Source organism: Balaenoptera physalus (assembly GCF_965194825.1).
Source record: "Balaenoptera physalus genome assembly, chromosome: 9".
NCBI classification, from domain to species: Eukaryota; Metazoa; Chordata; class Mammalia; order Artiodactyla; family Balaenopteridae; genus Balaenoptera; species Balaenoptera physalus.
This window is the reverse complement of record NC_138888.1, coordinates 98,252,030-98,274,646: the sequence shown is the minus strand read 5'-3', so window position 1 is coordinate 98,274,646 and position 22,617 is coordinate 98,252,030. Positions and strand designations below refer to the sequence as shown.

General features: G+C 38.6%; 1 protein-coding gene across 6 annotated transcripts in view; it reads right to left on the bottom strand.

The window, feature by feature from the left end:
- The window catches only part of CGAS (cyclic GMP-AMP synthase), a 65,311-nt gene that overhangs the window by 35,556 nt on the left and 7,138 nt on the right, over positions 1–22,617 (bottom strand). For 3 of the 6 annotated variants that reach the window (XR_014267179.1, XR_014267180.1, XR_014267181.1), the window contains exons 2-5: positions 20,411–20,630; positions 16,676–16,918; positions 9,804–9,906; positions 6,432–7,123 (exon numbers count right to left, since the gene is read on the bottom strand). Coding sequence is in view for 2 of the 6 variants with exons in the window: in XM_082474224.1 (XP_082330350.1) it covers positions 6,772–7,123; positions 9,804–9,906; positions 16,676–16,918; positions 20,411–20,630 (918 nt within the window). In the remaining 4 variants the exon portion in view is untranslated. Of the gene's footprint in view, positions 1–1,456; positions 3,949–6,335; positions 7,124–9,803; positions 9,907–16,675; positions 16,919–20,410; positions 20,631–22,617 lie in introns of those variants that run through there. The other 3 variants (XR_014267182.1, XM_082474224.1, XM_082474225.1) reach the window with 3 other exon arrangements.

Genomic DNA, 22,617 nt, shown 5'->3' with positions numbered 1-22,617 from the left:
TAAAGCAATTAGAGAAAGACGAACAAAAAACTCCCAAAGTTAGCAGAAGGAAAGAAAGCATAAAGATCAGATCAGAGATAAATGAAAAAGAAATGAAGGAAACAGTAGCAAAGATCAATAAAACTAAAAGCTGGTTCTTTGAGAAGATCAGTGAAATAGATAAACCACTAGCCAGTCTCATCAAGAAAAAAAGGGAGAAGACTCAAATCAGTAGAATTAGAAATGAAAAAGGAGAAATAATAACTGACACTGCAGAAATATAAAGGATCATGAGAGATTACTACAAGCAACTATATTCCAAAAAAATGGACAACATGGATGAAATGGACAAATTCTTAGAATTCTTAGGAAAGCAGAGTCTTCTGAGACTGAACCAGGAAGAAACAGAAAATATAAACAATCACAAGCACTGAAATTGAAACTGTGATTAAAAATCTTCCAACAAACAGAAGCCCAGGACCAGATGGCTTCACAGGTGAATTCTATCAAACATTTAGAGAAGAGCTAACACCTATCCTTCTCAAACTCTTCCAAAATATAGCAGAGGGAGGAACACTCCCAAACTCTTTATACGAGGCCCCCATCACCCTGATACTAAAACCAGACAAAGATGTCACAAAGAAAGAAAACTACAGGCCAATATCACTGTTGAACATAGATGCAAAAATCCTCAACAAAATACTAGCAAACAAAATCCACCAGCACATTAAAAGGCTCATACACCATGATCAAGTGGGGTTTATCCCAGGAATGCAAGGATTCTTCAGTATAGGCAAATCAATCAATGTGATAAACCATATTAACAAAATGAAGGAGAAAAACCATGATCATCTCAATAGATGCAGAAAAAGGTTTTGACAAAATTCAACACCCATTTATGATAAAAACCCTCCAGAAAGTAGGCATAGAGGGAACTTACCTCAACATAATAAAGGCTCTATATGACAAACCCACAGGCAACATCGTTCTCAATGGTGAAAAACCAAAACCGTTTCCTCTAAGATCAGGAAGAAGACAAGGTTGTCCACTCTCACCACTATTATTCAACATAGTTTTGGAAGCTTTAGCCACAGCAATCAGAGAAGAAAAAGAAATAAAAGGAATCCAAATCGGAAAAGAAGAAATAAAGCTGTCACTGTTTGCAGGTGACATGATACTATACATAGAGAATCCTAAAGATGCTACCAGAAACCTACTAGAGCTTATCAATGAATTTTGTAAAGTAGCAGGATACAAAATTAATGCGCAGAAATCTCTTGCATTCCTATACATTAATGATGAAAACTCTGAAAGAGAAATTAAGGAAACACTCCCATTTACCACTGCAACAAAAAGAATAAAATACCTAGGAATAAACCTACCTAAGGAGACAAAAGACCTGTATGCAGAACTGTATGCACTATAAGACACTGATGCACTATAAAGACCTGTATGCACCTGTATGCACTATAAGACACTGATGAAAGAAATTAAAGATGATACAAACAGATGGAGGGATATACCATGTTCTTGGATTGGAAGAATCAACATTGTGAAAATGACTATACTACCCAAAGCAATCTACAGATTCAGTGCAATCCCTATCAAACTACCAATGGCATTCTTCACAGAACTAGAACAAAAATTTTCACAATTTGTATGGAAACACAAAAGACCCCGAATAGCCAAAGCAATCTTGAGAAAGAAAAACGGAGCTGGAGGAATCAAGCTCCCAGACTTCAGACTATACTACAAAGCTACAGTATTCAATACAGTATGGTACTGGCAGAAAAACAGAAATATAGATCAGTGGAACAGGATAGAAAGCTCAGAGATAAACCCATGCACATATGGTCAGCTTATTTTTGATAAAGGAGGCAAGAATATACAATGGAGAGAAGACAGCCTCTTCAATAAGTGGTGCTGGGAAAACTGGACAGCTACATTTAAAAGAATGAGATTAGAACACTCCCTAACACCATACACAAAAATAACTCAAAATGGATTAGAGACCTAAATGTAAAGCCAGACACTATAAAACTCTTAGAGGAAAACATAGGCAGAACACTCGATGACATAAATCACAGCAAGATCCTTTTTGACCCACCTCCTAGAGAAATGGAAATAAAAACAAAAATAAACAAATGTGACCTAATGAAACTTAAAAGCTTTTGCACAGCAAAGGAAAACATAAACAAGACGAAAAGACAACCCTCAGAATGGAAGAAAATATTTGCAAATGAAGCAACTGATAAAGGGTGAATCTCCAAAATTTACAAGCAGCTCATGCAGCTCAACATCAGAAAAACAACCCAATCCAAAAATGGGCAGAAGACCTAAAGAGACAGTTCTTCAAAGAAGATATACTGATTGCCAACAAACACATGAAAGGATGCTCAACATCACTAATCATTAGGGAAATGCAAATCAAAAGTACAATGAGGTTTCACCTCACACTAGTCAGAATGGCCATCATCAGAAAATCTACAAAGAATAAATGCTGGAGAGGGTGTGGAGAAAAGGGAACCCTCTTGCACTGTTGGTGGGAATGTAAATTGATACAGCCACTATGGAGAACAGTATGGAGGTTCCTTAAAAAACTAAAAATGGAACTACCATATGACCCAGCAATCCCACTACTGGGCATATACCCTGAGAAAACCATAATTTAAAAAGAGTCATGTAACACAATGTTCATTGCAGCTCTATGTACAATAGCCAGGACATGGAAGCCACCTAAGTGCACATCGACAGATGAATGGATAAAGAAGATGTGGCATATATATACAATGGAATATTACTCAGCCATAAAAAGAAACGAAATTGAGTTATTTGTAGTGCGGTGGATGGACTTAGAGTCTGTCATACAGAGTGAAGTTAAGTCAGAAAGAGAAAAAGAGTACCGTATGCCAACACATATATATGGAATCTTAAAAAAAACAAAAAAAGGTTCTGAAGAACCTAGGGGCAGGACAGGAATAAAGATGCAGACATAGAGAATGGACTTGAGGACACGGGAAGGCGGAAGGGTAAGGTGGGACGAAGTGAGAGAGTAGCATGGACATATATACACTACCACATGTAAAATGGATAGCTAGTGGGAAGCAGCTGCATAGCACAGGGAGATCATCTTGGTGCTTTGTGACCACCTAGAGGGATGGGATAGGGAGGGTGGGAGGCAGATGCAAGAGGGAGGAGACGTGAGGATGTATGTATATATATGTAGCTGATTCACTTTGTTATAAAGCAGAAACTAACACACCACTGTAAAGCAATTATACTCCAATAAAGATGTTAAAAAACTTCTTTTAAAAAATGTAGAATTCAATATTTTATACTTTCATAAAATCAAATATAACCTTGAGTTGAAAATTTTTGTATGGATCTTAAGGACTGTAGCATTAAAAGTTCATATTTTACTATCTTTATTTAAAGAAATAAAAATAAATTTTGTCTCCTATAATGTTGCTATATTAAGGTCAGTCTTTAAAACATTTAAAGCTTGTTCAGATGTTGTCATAGCAGTGAAAAAGATGCTGTTAACACAGTAAATTTGTTTCTATGATAAAAGACAAGCTGATATGTCTGTCTCAATAGCCCTTTAATTTTGTGGTTATCAAATAGTATTTGGTACTTTTCTTTTTTTTAATATTTATCTATTTTATTTATTTATTTTTGGCTGCATCGGGTCTCAGTCGCGGCCCACGCGATCTTCGTTGCGGCGTGCAGGCTCTTGTGGTGAGCAGGCTCTTTGTTGTGGTGTGCGGGCCTCTCTCTAGTTATGGCGTGGGCTCCAGAGCGCAAGGGCTCTTCGTTGCGGTGTGCGGGCCCCAGAGCGCATGGGCTCTGTAGTTTGTGGCATGCAGGCTCTCTAGTTGAGGCCCGCAGGCTCAGTAGTTGTGGCGTACAGGCTTAGTTGCCCTGTATGTGGGATCCCAGTTCCCCAACCAGAGATTGGACCCTCATCCCCTGCATTGGAAGGCAGATTCTTAACCACCGGACTACCAGGGAAGTCCCTTGGTACTTTTCTTATACTTAACCTACTTTGAAATGAAACAGTAAAAGGATTTCATGGGACCAAAATACACAACGGCTGTTTCTTACATTTTAGTGTAGCACTCCATGCTGAAACAAATCCTAGGTAAACTGATTTCCATGAAAGCTTCTTTGACTAATCATGTTCCCCTACCTTCCCTTATGTGTACAGTGTTCTGTTCCCTATATGATAATTACTCATATTAACATTTAGTATTTATATATGTGTATAATTAGTTAGGCCCTCATCACCTAATCCTACATTATTCATTTATGCAATAATAATTTCCTGGTATTACTGATAGGAAGACTGATAGGAGAAAAGAAAGGAAGAAAGGTAAAAGCAGAAATTAACAAATTTGAAAATACAGTGTTCAGTGAAAACCAACAGCTGATTCTTTAGTAAGAACACTGTATGTCAAATATGAATTCACAAGTGTGACTATATTTTCCTAAATTAGTAAAATTAACTCAGGTAGTTAAGCTGAATAAGTAAAACAGAAGAAACAGGAAAAGTAATCAAGGGCTTTCAAGACGGTAAATCTGGCATACCTTCTGGAAATAAAAGATGAAAAGTTGAAAAACTCTTCAACTCATAAAGCTAAGATAACTGATACCAAAACTGAAAAACAGCATTAAATCAAGCCAACCACTGAGCTCCAATAAAAACTGTGAACACTGCAGCTTAGGTGAGTTTCCCTGGTCGGCAATATTCACTGTGTATTGTTATACATTGATGCCAAGAGATAAAATGTATCCATGGCTCCCCAGGGAAAAAAGAATGCCTGTGTTTGGTACCATCATGGACTCTGCTTTATGTGCTTTTTCCCTTAGCTAATTTTAACCTATATCCTTACCCTGTAATAAACTGTAACCATGAATATACTGGTTTCAGTTGAGTTTTGTCTTTCCAGTGAATTATCAAACCTGAGAATGATTTGGAGAATCTCCTGAAACTGCGACTGATGTCAGAAGTGAGAGTAGTCTTGTGGGTAGAGTTTTCCCCCTAACTATACAGTTGTTTAAACTGACATCACACTCTTAAGTGACTCCCCTCCCCTTGAGCATGGGTGGGACCAGTCACTCGCTTCCAACCAATTATATGGTAAAGGTTATGGGATGTACATGATCACGTGTATGCAATTATGTTAAATAAGACTGTTGCACCCTCTTGCTGGAGTCTCTCCCTCTCTCCCAGCTTTGAAGTGCTGCCATGTTATGGGCTGCCAATGCTGGGAGTTTACATGGCAGGGAACTGAAGGCAGTTTCTAGCAGCTGAGGGCAATCTCTGGCCAACAGTAACTGAAGTTCTCAGTCTTAAAACTGTAAGAAACTGAATACTGCCAATGAAGTGGATCTTTCTCCAGTTATGCCTCAGATAAGACTGCAGCCCCAACTGACACCTTGACTGAAGCCTTGTGAGGCCCTGTGCACAACCATGCCCAGAATCCTAATCCACAGAAACTGTGAGATAATAAATGTGTACTGTTTTAAGCCATGAAGTTTGTGGTAAGTTGTAGGAAACTAATATAGTCCAACCCCCTCTACCACCATCACTCACAAGCACTCAGGCCCTATCCTCTCCATATAACTAATCATAATCCTGATAGGGTTAATAGTCAATAGTTATAATATTACTTTGACTTCACAAATACAGTTGAGCAATATTCTCAAATTAGACTATGATTAGTTTTCTTTTCTTGCACACATACATTTTTTCCTGGAGTTAAAAGTAGCTTGGAGTTTTTTGTTTGCCTAAGTTTCTGTTTATTTATCATACACTGTCCCCAAAAGTCTCCTCCAAATGTCCAACTTTTAGTACGTTCCAACACATTAGGTTGTTAAAGATACATAAAATGCACAAGCAGAAAGGAGAAGACTGATACATTCAAAATTTAAATTTTAAAACCTTTCTCACTAAAAAAAAAAAAAAAAAAAAAAAAAAAACCTTTCTCACTAGAAGACACAAAAATTGGTATAGACAGTCTACACAGAAGTTATTCATGATATGAGAATGACAACAAGATGACAATGAGAAAACAATAAAAAAGCCAGTAAGAAAATGTGCAAAATATCTGAATAGGAAAAAGTTAACAGACAGCAACTGCCTCAAGCTGAATGCTGCCTAAGTGCAGAGGAGAGAGGGTGACATTTTATTCCACACCCTTTTCTTTGAGTTTTGTACCATGTATGTATTGCCTTTTCAGAAATACATATAAAAGTATTACTTAAAACAAAAGAAAGTAAGTTATGTTTTATATTTAGCCATGTGTAGAAAAGTATCCTATATTTTTCTATGAAAGATTAAGAATTTCCCGGGACACACAGAACCTATTTTTTCATTTCCTTCTTACCTGTCCTAACACATAGGACAGGACATGGCTTCCAAACATATTCGTATGTTAAACAAAACCTACCAGTTCGTGGAGGCAATGACCTTGCCTCCTTCCACACATCTGTGCTAGGTGAGAAGTGGTGTTCAGTCAGTGCTTGATGAATTTAATTGAGGTGGTATGTATTTTGTCCTTCTTTTCATACCACTCCGGTAAAGCTTGTATATTTTAAATACTCCTTTGCTTCTTATTCCTTGAATAATCTGTTTCCTAGGATAAACCATCCTTTTATATTGATTAGAGTTTATGAAGAGAAACGGAGAGCTGAATAATCATTCACATTCATTTTAGTCAATCATCGCTGTGACGCATTTCAATGATTATAAAGTCACTCTAATTCTTGATTCTTTTTAAAAATATAATTTCAAAATTCACCAAAAACTGGAAATCCATTGTTTCTTTCATATTCAATTTGCTTTGACAGAAATTCTTTACTTAGCTTGTCAATATGGTCTCGAGAGAAGAGATTGACTTCAGGAATGAAATAATTCTCAAGTTGTTCTGTCTTGAGGCACTGAAGAAAGTATGTCACACAGTTATCAAAGCAGAGCTCCAAATCCTTGGAGTGCCACTGACTGTCATCTGGGTCCTGGGTACAGACGTGAAAGAAGGCAGTTTTCACATGATAAGAACAGAACTTATCCAATTCCTTTCGGTTTCCAAACTTTTTTTTCAGTTGTTCTAAAAGATACTTCATTAGTTTTAAACACTCTTTCCTGTTGAATAAAAAAGAAAACCATTTATTTTTACTTCTTTACAACCTGTTTCATTCCACAAAGAACTTTAGGTATCTTACAGGAAAAAACATATAGATAGAGTAAACAATACAGATATTATAATACATATAGATAACAAAAAACAATAAAGATATTGGGTTGGCCAAAAAGTTCCTTTGGTTTTTAAGTAAAAATAAAAGACACATTTTTCATTTTCACCAAGAACTTTATTGAACAACGTATTCACTTCACTGTTTTGTTCCACTACCTTCTGCCATTTTTCAGGCAACTTCATAATTCCATCTTCCCAAAACTTTTTTATCTTTTTGAGCAAAGAACTGTTCCAGGTCCCAGAACTGTTACAGTCTTCCAGGGAATCGAAATTTTTTCCATTAAGAGAATTTTGTAAAGACCGAAATAAATGGAAATCCGCAGGTGCAATGTCTGCTGAATATGGCAGATGAATCAGAACTTCCCAGCTAAGCTGTAACAGTTTTCGCCTGGTCATCAAAGAAATATGAGGTCTTGCATTACCCTGATGGAAGATTATGCGTTTTCTGTTGACTAATTCTGGATGCTTTTCGTCGAGTGCTGCTTTCAGTTGGTCTAATTGGGAGCCGTACTGTTGGAATTGTTTGGTTTTCCAGAAGGAGCTCATAATAGGGGACTCCGTTCCAATCCACCATATACACACCATCACCTTCTTTGAATGAAGACCAGCCTTTGATGTGGTTGGTGGTAGTTCATTTCCCTTGCCCCACGATCTCTTCCGTTTCACATTATTGTACAGTATCCACTTTTCATCACCCGTCACAAATTTGTTTTAAAAACGGAACGTTTTCATTACATTTCAATAGAGAATCACATGGCGGAAATATGGTCAAGAAGGTTTTTTCACTTAACTTATGTGGAACCCATAAGTTAAACACCAAAGCAGTGAACATAACCAAGCTGGTGCAAATGATTTTCAATGCTTGATTTGGATATTTTGAGTATGTTGGCTATCTCCCACGTGGTATAACATTGATTGTTCTCAGTTAATGTCTCGATTTGATCGCTATCAACTTCAACTAGTCTACCCAACCGTGGAGCATCGTCCAGTGAGAAATCTCCAGCACGAAACTTCACAAACCACTACTGACATGTTAGAGCAGTCACAGCACCTTCTCCACACGCTGCACAAATCTTTTTTTGCGTTTCAGTTGCGTTTTTACCTTTCTTGAAATAATGAAGCATAATATGCCAAAAATGTTGCTTTTTTTCTTCCATCTTCAAGATTAAAATGGATACACAAAAATTCACCGATTTTGATGTTCTTTTAAAAATGGACACTGATATGACAGCTGTCAATACAATCTAACAAAATTGTTTCAAATGATGTTAAAGACAACTAAGTGCTACTAGAGCCATCTTATGGAAAAAGCTGAACGAACCTTTTGGCCACCCCAGTATATATAAATAATATAATTACAGAGTCATTCTAAAACCTAATTATTTCTTCAAATACATGCTTTAAAGTTTCAAGAACCTATTTTTTCCTTTCCTCTTCCCATTCCTAGCTTAAATATTTTATTCTATCAGGATTAATTCAACTACATGAAACCGGCAGATATTTATATTATTCATCCAGTTATTTAGTACCTAGAAAAATCTTGTTTTAATTTTTATAAAATGATTTTGTCTTATTTTGGTTTACATTAATCATCCAGTTACTTAGCAGTTGACAAAATTTAATGTTTATAAAATTACTAAGCCTAATCAACAATATACTTTTCTTAATGCTTGCTTCAAAGCCTGCATATGAAGCCTTAGAGAACTTCCTGTGCCTGCACATTGGGCATTCTTGTTTTAACCTTTTAACTTTTGTGATCCTTATTCCAGACAACTTTAGAAACTCAAATGAATGATTCCTTTTCAAGCTCAGTTCTTTATGGTGTATATGCTACCGAGAAAAATAATTACCCATCTCTCAGTGTTGTTTCAAATTTAGCGGGTCAGTCCCTGGCCTTCAACACAGCCAAACCACCTCAAAGCAAGCACCAGCATCCAATAAGAGTGGTCCTTTGGTCTCCTGCCGTTATGCAACATTAATAGTCATTACCTTGAAGCAACCAGAACACTAAGACAAATCCAACTGTCACGGCTAGTCATGACTAGCGTTCACACCCTTCGCTCTGTCCTGCTTTCATACATCCACATCCATATAATCCACGCTCAGGACTATGCTCCCCAGCATTGCCTTCTTTTTTTTTATTTAAATTTTTATTTATTTATTTATTTGTTTGGCTGTGCTGGGTCTTAGCTGTGGCACGCACGCGGGATCTTCGTTGCCGCGTGCGGGATCTTTTAGTTGTGGCATGCAGGCTCTTAGTTGCGGCATGCGGGATCTAGTTCCCTGACCAGGGATCAAACCCGGGCCCCCTGTGTTGGGAGCTTAGAGTCTTAACCACTGGACCACCAGGGAAGTCCCACCATTGCCTTCTAACAACACTCTTTCCTTAGTCCCTTGGACCTGGCTTCCTTGGTTTCATTCTTACACTCTAATACTCCAGGTCAATCCAGCCATGACTGCCCCCAGGACTAAACCCAGCAATGATCATCTTCAGGTTTAAACTACGGAGTCAACAAAGAACTAAGCATTCTATTGATAATCTGTCATTTCACAAAATAAGGAGGTTACCTGCAACATTTCACTCCATCAATTTCACAGCATGTTTTAGATTGTCCGTGATTTTTCAAAATTTCCTTTTCAATGTGAGAGAAGGACAGACGCCATGTTTCTTCTTAATTTCCAAAAGAAAAATAGAAAAGCACTTTACCAAAAACAAGCAATATAAACAACACAATATTTAAATGATTTCCTTCATTAAAATATCATCCTGAAAAATTTCTAGGGGGAGATAGACCAAAAGAAGTGAACAGATGAACAATGTGATTACATATTAAAACAAGTGATTTGAACAAGCAAACAATGTGCCAAGATAGAAAAAAAATTGGGGGGACAACTCAGAGCTTAATACATTTAGCCATGGTAAGATGTATTTATTGCCTTTTATATATTGCTAAATACAGTCTGTTGATGTTTTGTTTCAACAATAATTTGAATTGATTGATTGAAGTTTTTTGTTTATCCTTTTATACCATCCTTGCAAGTTTGGGTATTCATGTAAAATGAACCAGGGAACATTTCCTTTTTTTCTATTTTTTGGGAGTTTATGTAAGAATAGAATGATCTCCCCCTTCTCCCCAAGTTTTAACCATGGATAGCTCTTTTAAGCTCTGACCATCCTATCACTATCTGGTTTTAATCAGAAATTGGTTTATAATTTTAAAAATCAATCAATATAATCTGTCACATTAACAGAAGAGGGGAAAAACATATGATCAACTCAACAGAAGCAGAAAGTACAGCTAATAAAATTTAACATTCATTCATCATTAAAAGAAAACACCTCTCAGTAAGTTAAATGTGGATGGAAACTTGATCTAATAACAGGTAGATTATTTTAAAAAAAACACAGCAACATGATAATCTAATGTAAATAGTTGAAGTTTTTCCTTTGAAATCAGGAAGGCAGGCTGTGTGATATCCCCATTTCTGTTCAACATGCACTGGCTAACCTAGCAAGCACAGTAAGAGAAGGAAAAATAGGGTTATATCACTGGAAAGAGAGAAACAAAGCTATCATTACTGATAGATGATACAACTGTATATGTAGAAAATACAAAAGAAGCTGGGTGACAGGTATGCGTGAGTTCAATATATTCTTCAGTCTACTTTTCTATTGGTTTAAAATTTTTCATAATAAAAAGTTACAATTGCCTATGAGTAAATCTAACAAAAGACATATAAACTTTCTGTGGAGAAAATTCAAAAACTTCACTGAAAATTATTAGAGGAAATCTAAATAAATGGAGATGTGCACCTGCACATGAATTAGAAGACTCATTATTGTAAATATATCAAGTCTCCCCAAATTCATCTATAGGGTCAATGCACTCACAATCAAAACTCCAAAAAAAAATGTTTCTGTAGACCTTGACAAGATGATACCAGCATTTTTATGAAAATAAAAGGGTCAAGAATATCTAAAACACTCTTTAAGAAGGACAAAGTGGGAGAGCAGATATCAAGACTTATAAAGTCACATTATGTATGACAATATGGTATAGCTCAAGGACAGACAAAGATTTTGGGGGGGACAGAATAAAGAGTATACTAAAGCCTACACAATATACAGACAAGAAATATATGGAGAAGGTGGCACAGATAGGTGTGCTCATAGCTGCTGTATAAATCCATTTACAACATCCATTTATGCCATTCTGAAAAAGGCAAACTATAGAGATGGTAAACAGGTCAGCGGTTGCCAGAGGTTTGGGATGCGGAGGGTTGAATAAGTGAAGCACAGGGACTTTTTAGGGAAGTGAAACTATTGGTATCACGTAATGGTAGATACACGATGCAATGCATTTGTCAAAACCAATAGAACTTCATGGCACAGAGAGTGAACCTTAACATACACAAACTGTTAAAGAGTCATTTAGAAGGTCAAGGGATCTCAAGAAGTAATGCAGACTGTGAAGATACTCTAACTGTATTACGAATGTATGACACAAACTCCCTGAAGGGCATGGGGGCAAAAGGTGTTGACCTAAGTTACTTTGGAAATGGGGTCTGTAAGACTGAAGGCAAAAGGAACTGTACACATGCACTGTGCACACAGGGGGATGGATTTACAATTCCGAACCATCCATACATGTGGATTGGAACTGAACAAGCAACAGCGGAGGAGGTGGGTGGCAGATGGTGGGAGCCAGGTTTCTCACTGTTGGAATGAGAGGTTACAGAGAGCAAGGAGAGAAGGTAGAACGAGCCACGTGATAAATGGATTACAGCTGGAGACATCAGTATGAACTCATATACCCACTTAAGACAGATGCAGGTGGTGACATATGGAAATACCTATAGAGCTGTGCATGTGCTGGGGTTAGTAATCATACATCTATTTCCTCGCTACTCCAGCTGAGAGGGATGACACCCTAGTAGCAGAACACACACAGCACCCAGATCATGCTTCTAGTACACTCTCCAATGAAAGGATACAGGGTTCCTTGGAGAAATGGCTGATTCTAGGGCTGAAGCAAGAAATACACAAGATGAGCCTGGAGCATCTTGTAGTACGAGAAAGTGAGTTAGTGCTGAAAACAAAACAAAACCCACAATTATGGGACGTTTGTCGAAAGGACACAGGAGCCAAATGAAAGAGCTCCTCAAGGCCAAAGCTGGAACAATTTAAGCAACAAAATGAAAGCAGTATTGACTTATAGCCCAAAATATGAGACAAATATCCATGAGTCCATACTGATATGATTTAAGTAAATAAATAAATGGGAGAGAAGAGATAAATCTCCCATGCAGAATATCAAATAATTTGTGTAAATACTCTGCGCTTAAAGAGGTGAGCTTAGGGATTTCGCTGGTGGTCCAGTGGTTAAGACTCCACGCTCCCAATGCAGGGGGCCTGGGTTTGATCCCCGCTCAGGGAACTAGATCCCACATGCATGCCGCAACTAAGAGTTTGCATGCCGCAACTAAGGAGCACGCGAGACGCAACTCAGACCCGGCACAAACGAATAAAAATAAATAAAATAATTTTTTAAAAAATAAAGAGGTGAGCTAAAGTGTGAGCTGCGCACAGTGACTTCCTTCCAAATAACACAGTATGAAAAGGGGGAAAGAGAGGATCTTAACAGTGGAGAAACCTGGCAAACACTCCCTCAGCCAGGTGATCAAGGTCCATGCCAGCAGTGCTAAGTCATACTCACGATGTACCCTTGATGTCATATGATGAGAATGGCATTTCAACTCTGCGGTCCTCCTCCACCAAACTCAGAACTCCAGTCTAACCCACAAGAAAAGCATGAGACACGTGCCAAATGAGGGACGTTCCACAAAATATCTGACTGATACTCCTCAAAACTGTCAAGGTCATCAAATACAAGGCAAGACTGAGAAACTGTCACAGTCAAGAGGAGGCTAAGGAGATGTGACAACTAAATGCAATGTGGTGTCCTAGATGGGATCTTGGAACAGAAAAAGGACATTAGGGAAAAACCAAGGAAATCTGAGTAAAGTATGGACTTTAATTAACAAGACTACATAAATATTGGTTCATTAATTATGACAAATGTGTCATATTAATGTAAGATGCTAATAATGGGAAAAAGGTATGCGGTATATAGGAACTCTCTATACTATCTTTGTACTTTTTCTGCAAATCTTAAACTATTCTAAAATTAAAAGTTTATTGTAAACAACTATGTTGAAATATCATTTCTCTCTTTCTGGATTATTGGCAAAAATTCCAAAGGGTTTAATGAGTTCTGTTGTTAAAGCTGAGGGTGAAATGGGTACTCTCATACACTGCTGTGGGAATGCAAATTGGTGAATTCTATATGGAGGTGATTTTGGCAATACCAGCAAAATTAGATATGGATTTACTATTCCTCAACCAGCTGTAAAAACAGACTGTAAAAAGGAATGGGTGCTCAAAAAAAAACAAAAACACTAATTTGAAAAGATACGTGCACCTCAATGTTCACAGCAGCATTATTCACAGTTGCCAAGATACAGAAGCAACCTAAGTGTCCATCAACAGATGAATGGGTAAAGAAGACGGGGGAATACTACTCAGCCATAAAAAAAAGAACTTAATTTTGCCATTTGCAGCAACATGGATGGACTTGGAGGGCATTACGCTAAGTGAAATAAGTCAGACAGAGAAAGACAAATACTGTATGACATAATTTATATGTAGAATCTAAAAAATAAAACAAACTAGTGAAGATAACAAAAAAGAAGACTTACAGATATAGAGAACAAATGAGTGGTAATCAGTGGGGGGAGGGGCAAACTACTGGATATAAGATGGGCTACAAGGACATAGTGTACAACACGGGAAGTACAGCTAATATTTTGTAGTAACTGTAAATGGAAAGTAACCTTTAAAAACAGTATAAGATTTTTTTAAAAAGAGGAATGAGTGCTATCTCTGCATAGAGCTATGGAATGATAGCCTAGATATCTTATTAAGTGAAAATAGAAAAGTGTATTTTTTATCTTAAAGAGGGGGTGTTGCATATGAATATATATATATATATATATATATATATATATATATATATATATATATGTATTTACTTGTACTTTTTAAAAATGAAAGGTGAACTGAAAACAATTATAGGGTTTCCAATCAGGGAAGGAGAGAAGAGTGTAGAGGGAACATAAAGGGAAGCTGTATTTCCCTAAGAATACTTTTTTCTGTAGCTTTGACTTTGGAACCATGTGAATGCTTTATAAATTTATGAAACAAAGCTAAATTAAAATTTAATTCCAATACCTAAAATTAGAAACAATGAAAACAATGAACTTAAGCATACTGAGTTGGGTAGCTTAACCACCCGGAGGAATTTTTTCAAGTGGGTTTAAACTTAATATTTTGAAATCCTTCAAAAATATACAGAAAAAGTTGAAAGAATTTTATAGTAAACATTCATATGCCTACCACCTACATTCTACAATTAATGTTTTGCTATATTTGCTTTATCACATATTTATCCATCTATCCATCCAAAAATTCTTTTTTTTTAAGAAAACTGTTATTTTAAAACAAGTTGTGGATGGGGACTTCCCTGGTGGTCCAGTGGTTAAGAATCCACCTTCCAATGCAGTGGACGCGGGTTTGATCCCTGGTCGGGGAATTAAGATCCCACATGCTGCCAGGCAACTAAGCCCACGCTCCACAACTACTGAGCCCATGTGCTCTGGAGCCCGTGCACTGCAACCAAAGATCCTGCATGCCCCAACAAAGATTCTGTGAAGACCTGACGCAGCCAAATAAATAAATATTTGTTTTAAAAATTTTTTAAATAAAATAAAACAAGTTGCGGAACTAATTAGAATACTTTACCCATAAACACTTCAGCATGAATATTATGAACTGGAGTTCGATATTTATTTGCGTGTGTGATTTTTTAGGTAAGATTTGCAAACAGTGAACGCACACATCTTAAACGTAGCATTTGATGAGTTTTGACAAATGACTACACTTGTGTCGTTTGTTTTTTTGTTTTCTTCATTTATTTGGTTGTGTTGGGTCTTAGTTGCGGCATGTGGGTTCTTTGCTGTCACACGTGTGTTCTTTGTTGCCGTGTGCGGGATCTTCCTTGAGGCAAGCAGGATTTTTAGTTGCGGCATGTGGATCTTTTTAAACCCCCATCAGAAAGTTATCATCACCCCAGGAAGTTCTCTCCTGTCCCTTCCTAATCAATCCCCAGCACCTCAGGCAACCTCTGCTCTAATTTTTAAAAAAACCATAGATAAATTTTGCTTGTTCTAGAACTTAATATAATTGAGATCATACAGTATGGACCCTTTGTTTCTGTTTCCTTTCACCCGTCTTAATGTTTTTAGTATTCATCCATTCTCTTAGCAGTGGTTCATTGCTTTTTGTTGTTGAGTAGTATTCCATTTTACGAATATACTACAGTTTGTTTATCCATTATCTTTTGATGGACTTCTGGGCTATTTCCAGATTTTGGCTATTATGTATATTCTTATATAAATGTGTTATGGACTTAATGCTGGATTAGGGAAGATATATGTTTAACTTTTTAAGAAACTGCCAGACCTTTTCTCAAAATGATTGTACCATATTACACTTCCATGAACAGTGTATGAATTATTATTTTTTTTAAATAAAGCTTTGCATGTTCATTGATTGGAATGTCAGAACTTAAATTGATGAATAACTTTTTTTAATATTTAAATAAATTTAAAATGCTGGGCAGATAGTTTAGATATCTGGGAATATTGTAGTTTTATTGATTTTTTTTTCTATTTTAGCACTTATTGCATATATGCTTTGACATGAGGTATTGAGAAACATGATGAAATGTATATATAGTCCCTGCCATGCTCATAAAGTATCATTCTGAAAATGATCTTCAATGCAAAGACATACCTTCTAGGTTTATTTTACGTGTAACGATTCTTGTACTTAGTTGACATTCAATCTCCTATGTTAGATAAAGTAAACTATGGATGATTACAAGTTTGAAGGAATTTGTATATTAATGTTTGTATATTTTTTAGTGTAATAAAAACATATACAGATGAGCAAACAGGTTTAGCGGGGCTTGATAACTAGCCCCAGATCACACAGCTAGTAAGGGAAGAAGCCTCAGGATTCAGATCCAGGGCAGTCTGACTCCAAGGCCAGTACTTGCTTTTCTTTATTAAAAACAAACAAACAAAAACAACATTCAAACATGGGCTAGTAGACATTTTAAAGCTGAGTATTTGATATTACTATTACAATTATGACCTTTTCAATTCCATCTCTCACCAAACTCCCATCTTGTAGCCTATTTAGCCTAATGGCTCTTGAAATGCCAATAGCACTAGTTGATCTTTCACTGCCCTAGTATGTAACATTAACGACTCTTTTATATGGACGTCTTTTAAGTTAACCTTCATAGTCAAGATACCTTGAAAACCACTTCCTTCCTTTGCATGCTTGGGTACGAGGTAAAACGGCTGCCGTCTGAAATTGTTCTTAACTTTTGCTCCAAGCCAGTTACTGATGGGCATGCCTCCCTGGGTGCTAGCAGGCCAGCTGCTTTTAGATTCCAAAGCCAGGATTATATCCACAGATATTTCTTCAGGTTTTCTAACCAGAAGTGTTACTGCAGGGCTCCCTCTTTTCTTCCTCTCCACCATGACATCTGTGTCTGTTTAAACATATTAATAAAGAAGAAAGGGCTTATCAATCCAGTTTTCTCTAAAAACACAGGGAAAATAACACAGCTGTAACTGGAGATCCATAAGTACTAAGTGTAAGATAAAAATCAGTTCTAAAGAAGAAAATGACCCCACAAGGCAGTGTTTTACTCATTTAGCCAGTATTTATTGATACCCATTATGGGGTGTGAGTACTAGCAAGATTCTGTCTGGTATATAAAACGAGTAGCCCCCGAAGACTTTGGGGTTTGGGAGTGCTGTGGTTAAATTTTCATTTAAATTTGTGTATGGCGGTTTCGAGGGAAGCCCACATAAGAGGCCAGATGAGCAGCTGGGAGGAGAGAGGTGATTCAGAAGACCTCAGGGGGAACTCCCTGGCAGTCCAGTGGTTAGGACTCCACGCTTTTGCTGCCGAGGGCGCAGGTTCAAGCCCTCGTTGGGGAACTAAGAGCCTGCAAGCTGTGTGGCACGGCCAAATTGAACAAAACAAAAAAACCAAACAGCAACAGCCAGCCCGGAGGGTGGAGGCGTGTCATACAGAGAGGCAGTGAGCATCAGGACACAGGGAGCAAGCACTCTTCACTGCAGCGTTATTCACAACAGCCAAGATGCGGAGACAACCTAGGTGTCCTCTGATGAATGAGTGGGTAAAGAGGTTGTGGCATATACAGACAATGGAATATTATTCAGCCTTAACAAGGAAGGAAATCCTGCCATTTGTGACAATATGGATGAACCTGGAGGTCACTGTGCTAAGCGAAATGCATGACCTCATTTATAAGGAGAAGCTAAAAAAGTCAAATACATAGAAGCAGACTGCAGAATGGAGGTTGCCGGGGCGGGGAGGTGGGAGAAGTGGGAAGCTGTTCATCAGAGAGTACAGAGTTGCAGTTACGTAGGGTGAGTAAGTCTAGAGACCTAACGTACAGCATGACTGTTCATATGACTGTACTGCACACGGGAAATGTGCTAAGAGAGTAGATTTCAGCTACTCTCACCTCATACACAAAAAGGTAACTATGTGAGAAGATATGTTAATTAGCTTGACTGTGGTAGTCATCTCACTATGTATATCAAAACATCACGGTGTACACCTTGATATGTACAATTTTTATTAAAAAAAAAAAAAGAGCCAGGTCGCAGAAGTGAAAGCAATTAAAGAGGTTCAAACTAATAGAACTGGTGGATAAACTGAATCCGTGAGGTAAGGAAGAAGGTAGGGGTCTGGGAGGCCATCCCATGGTTCTGGCCTGGGAAATGGTTGATGTTGAGTCTACTCGTCAACACAGAGTTGGGCAGGAGGAAGAAAGACCAGGCTGAGATGAACTTCATTTCAGATACACTGAGCTCTAGGTGCCTGGGGGAGACCCAACAGGAGATGGCCACTGAGCGGCTGGCCAGAAACTCGGGAAAGGCTTCTAGATGAGAGATACTGGTTCAGGGACGTGGGGTGTACAAGCAGTAAAGACCACTCCCAGATAAGACTTCTGGAAGGCACAACAATGGGAGAGAAGACAGAGCACGAAGGAGAAAATCCTAGCGCATACCCTCATTTTCTTGTCACTAAATCCACCGACCCACCCACCTCTTACCCATCATCTTCTCTTTTCATCCTATTACCACCTAGGAAGTGTCCGTCCACCTTTCAAAGGCCACCCTGCACACGGTCTCTGGAGCCCTTCCTTCTCACCTTGTTCCTTCAATTACTCCCTCTTCCGCAGCAGTGGCCTCTGCCTCTCTACTGGATCATGCCTATCTGCATACAAAGGGATCCAGGGTCTCTCATTCTAAAGGACACCTCTCCCTTGACCCTGCATCTGCTGCCTCCCCATACTTACCCATCTTTCTACTTCCTTCGCACCCAACACTTTCTAAGGAGTTGCCATACATGCTGCCCTTCTCTCTCGTGCGCTCGTGACTCCACCGAAACTGCTACGTCAAAGTTACCAACACCCCCAGAAAACAAACCGAAGACCAAAATCCAGTGGCTTTCTGGATGTCAGCAGCATTGTAAACACTGACCACTCCTGCAAAATACTCAAGTCACATTTTGCTCCCTCTCGTCTCTCAACCTCCAATGGGATCCTCTTCTTACCACTCTACTTAACACTGCAATTTCTCCCCTGTGCCACCCCCAGCATTCCTGAACCCTCTCACTTTGCTATACTTTTTCACCATAGGACTTACTACTTTCTGCTATACAAGATAATTATGTTTTCCATTTGTTATTAAAGGCGTGATTACATGCTTATAAGGTACAGAAGGGTGAGGGTCTTAACACTGCAATTTCTCCCCTGTGCCACCCCCAGCATTCCTGAACCCTCTCACTTTGCTATACACTTTTTCACCATAGGACTTACTACTTTCTGCTATACAAGATAATTATGTTTTCCGTTTGTTATTAAAGGCGTGATTACATGCTTATAAGGTACAGAAGGGTGAGGATCTTCATCGATTCGTTCATTAATAGGTCCCAAACACCTAGAACACTCAGCACATCAGATGACCAATGACCACTGATTAAATGAATGAAAAACGAATCTACACTCTCCACCTAGGTGCTTTCATCCACTGTCAATGCCATTTATATGTTTACCTGCAGCCCAGACATACCCTCTGGGCTCCAAACCCATACCCAACTACATACTTGACACATTCATTTCAATGTATCATAGGAATCTCTAACGTAACATATCCAAACTCTCAATTGCCTTCTTATAATATCTTCTCCGAAGAAGTCAGAGCAAATTTTTAAAAACAGAAAGCCAGTCATTACCCTCTAATTAAAACCTGGCTTCTCAATGAACATGGCATAAAATCTAAACTCCTTTCCAGGATCTACAAGTCCTCCTAGAATCTGGCCCCGGCCTCCTCTTCTACTTCATTTCATGTCACCCTTCCCCTTGTCCACATGGACCTCTTTTTGCTTCTAGAGCTTATCAAGCTCTTTTCTGCCTCAGTGCCTTACTCCACTACCCACTCTACCCCAACTGCTACCACTTCTCCCAAAGCACTCACTCCCTTCAAAGCATGCATTGCAACTTGTGTTTACAAATTTAAGAGGGGAATCCCACCAATTTTATTCAACCACATATACCCAGCGGTGCAGGCAGCATTTCAGCGAATAGTCAGTGGAGGCCAAAATAGAGCCAATCGGAAATTCCCCAGTGGTCCAGTGGTTAGGACTCCACACTTTCACTGCCAAGGGCCCAGGTTCAATCCCTGGTCAGGGAACTAAGATCCCGCACAGCTGCATGGTGCGGCCAAAAAACAAAACAAAACAAAACCAAAAAACAAACAAAATAGAGTCAATCAACATTTAGGAAGAATACCAAGAAAATATAGTAGACTAAAATCAAGAGCAAAGAGTTGTTTCTAGGAGGTAGTAGTCAACAGTCTGCTGCAGGGAGATCAAGAAAGATCAGGAGAGGCAATTAGTAGATATGATTAGATCTTTAAGAATCAAAAGTCAAAGATCTTACCTTCAATATTTTTAATTTCTTCCTTAATGATTTTCCTAAACTTGGACAGCATCTTAGAGGCTGATAATATTTCCCCTTCTAAAAACTGACCCAGAGGATTTCCTTTGGGATTTCTTTTGAACTTCACAAAGTAATAAGCACCACTGTTGCAATATTCTTCTAGCTGAATTCGGGGGACCTCCAGTTTGAACATAACGTCAAATTCATTAGGAGCAGAAATCTAAGAAACAGTAAAAATAGCACTGATGTGTTTGCTTGTGAATATTTTCCAACCAACTACAATTTTTTTCCTTAAAACTTCCACTTAAAATCCTACTATGAAAAGCAAGATTTCTAATATTTATACCCTCTGGGAGTGAGACTAGGGGAGCTAGGTGAAGAGTACTGGCTTCAGTTTGTAGGTTCTATACTCATTTTCTTAAAAACAATTAAAAATAATATGCAAGCTTTAAAAATCTGTACCAGTTTTTTCCTGAGATTAAAGCTTGATAAAATTAAAGAAATTTAAGGTGCTACCTTTTAAGTTACAAGCTACACACTGAGCCAGACCCCTGTCACTGGTCTCAAAAATTGTAGTCACCTCCTGGCTAGTTGAGCAAGGGCCCTCTCCTTACAGCTACCAGTCAGCCAAATGAGTATGAGCTCCAAGTCATACACTATCTACATTAGTGTCTTTGAACCACAGCATTTTAAGAGCTTCAGGGAATTCCCTGGCGGTCCAGTGGTTAGGACTCCGCACTTTCACTGCCAAGGGCACGGGTTCCATCCCTGGTCAGGGAGCTAAGATCCCACAAGCCGTGCCGCGTGGCCAAAAATAAATAAATAAATAAGAACTTCAAAGAATCTTCTTCATCACCACAATAATAATTGCAGCAATTATAATAAATGATTATTTTCCTATATTAAAAATGCACAAGTCTTTTACTCATTAGGAGTATGCTTCAAGTACAGCTATTGAACTGTACTATTCAACACAGTATCTGGTGGCTCTATGTCTTTTTTTTTTTTTTTTTTAATTTATTTTTGTCTGCATTGGGTCTTTGTTGCTGCGCGCGGGCTTTCTCTAGTTGGGGCGAGCAGGGGCTACTCTTCGTTGCAGCGCGTGGGTTTCTCTTGTTGCGGAGCACGGGCTCTAGGTGCATGCGCTTCAGTAGTTGTGGCTCACGGGCTCTAGAACGCAGGCTCAGTAGTTGTGGCGCGTGGGTTTAGTTACTCCGCGTCATGTGAGATCTTCCCAGACCAGGGCTCGAACCCGTGTCCCCTGCATTGGCAGGCGGATTCTTAACCACTGTGCCACCAGGGAAGCCCTGCCCTCTGTCTTTTGACCATGTGAATGTGGCTAGTCCAAACTGAGATGTATCATGCTGTGCAGTGAACCGTGTCCTCTCAAAATTCATATATTGAAGCCCTAACCCCCAATGTAACTGTACTTGGAGACAGGGCTTTTAGGAAATAATGAAGGTTAAATGAGATCATGAGGGTAGGATCCTAGTTGATAGGACTGGTGGACTTAGATGAAGTGAGATCGGTTGCTGTGTCTCTGCACACATGCTCAGAGAAACACAGCGAGGACACGGGGAGAAGGTGGCTATCTGCAAACCAGGACGACAGCCCCCACCAGAACCTAACCATTCTGGCACCCGGATCATGGCCTTCCAGCCTCCAGAACCATGAGAAAATAAATGTCTGTTGTTTAAGCCACTCAGTCTATGATATTTTATTATGGCAGCCCAAGCTGACTAGGACATACTATGGGGGTGAAACAAACACGTGAAGTGCCATCAGTGGGAATGAAGTAAAAGCCTCTGAAGTAAAAGCCTTTCCATAAAAGTAAGAAGAACATGGGCAGGAATGGTCAAATTCAACTTTTCAGGTCTTTGTAAATTAACCAAAGGCTTGCAACAATCCAAGAAGGATTTATTCAAGAAAAATGGTTGAATTCCAGTAAGGATAGTGAGCCTTGAGGGCATTCTAAATCGCCCTATTCCCATCCCCAGCAGCACTCCTGATCAGAAGCCCTCCACAAGAGCAGCCAGAACTCCAACTGCTAATACCATAGGTTAGGTTTGCCTGTTTGGGAACATCATATAAACGGAATCATATACCCTTTATACCTGACTGCTTTCATTTAACATTGTTTGTGAGATCCATCTATATCATTATGTCTATAGTGGTACTTTGTTCTTTTTCATTCCGCGTAGTATTCC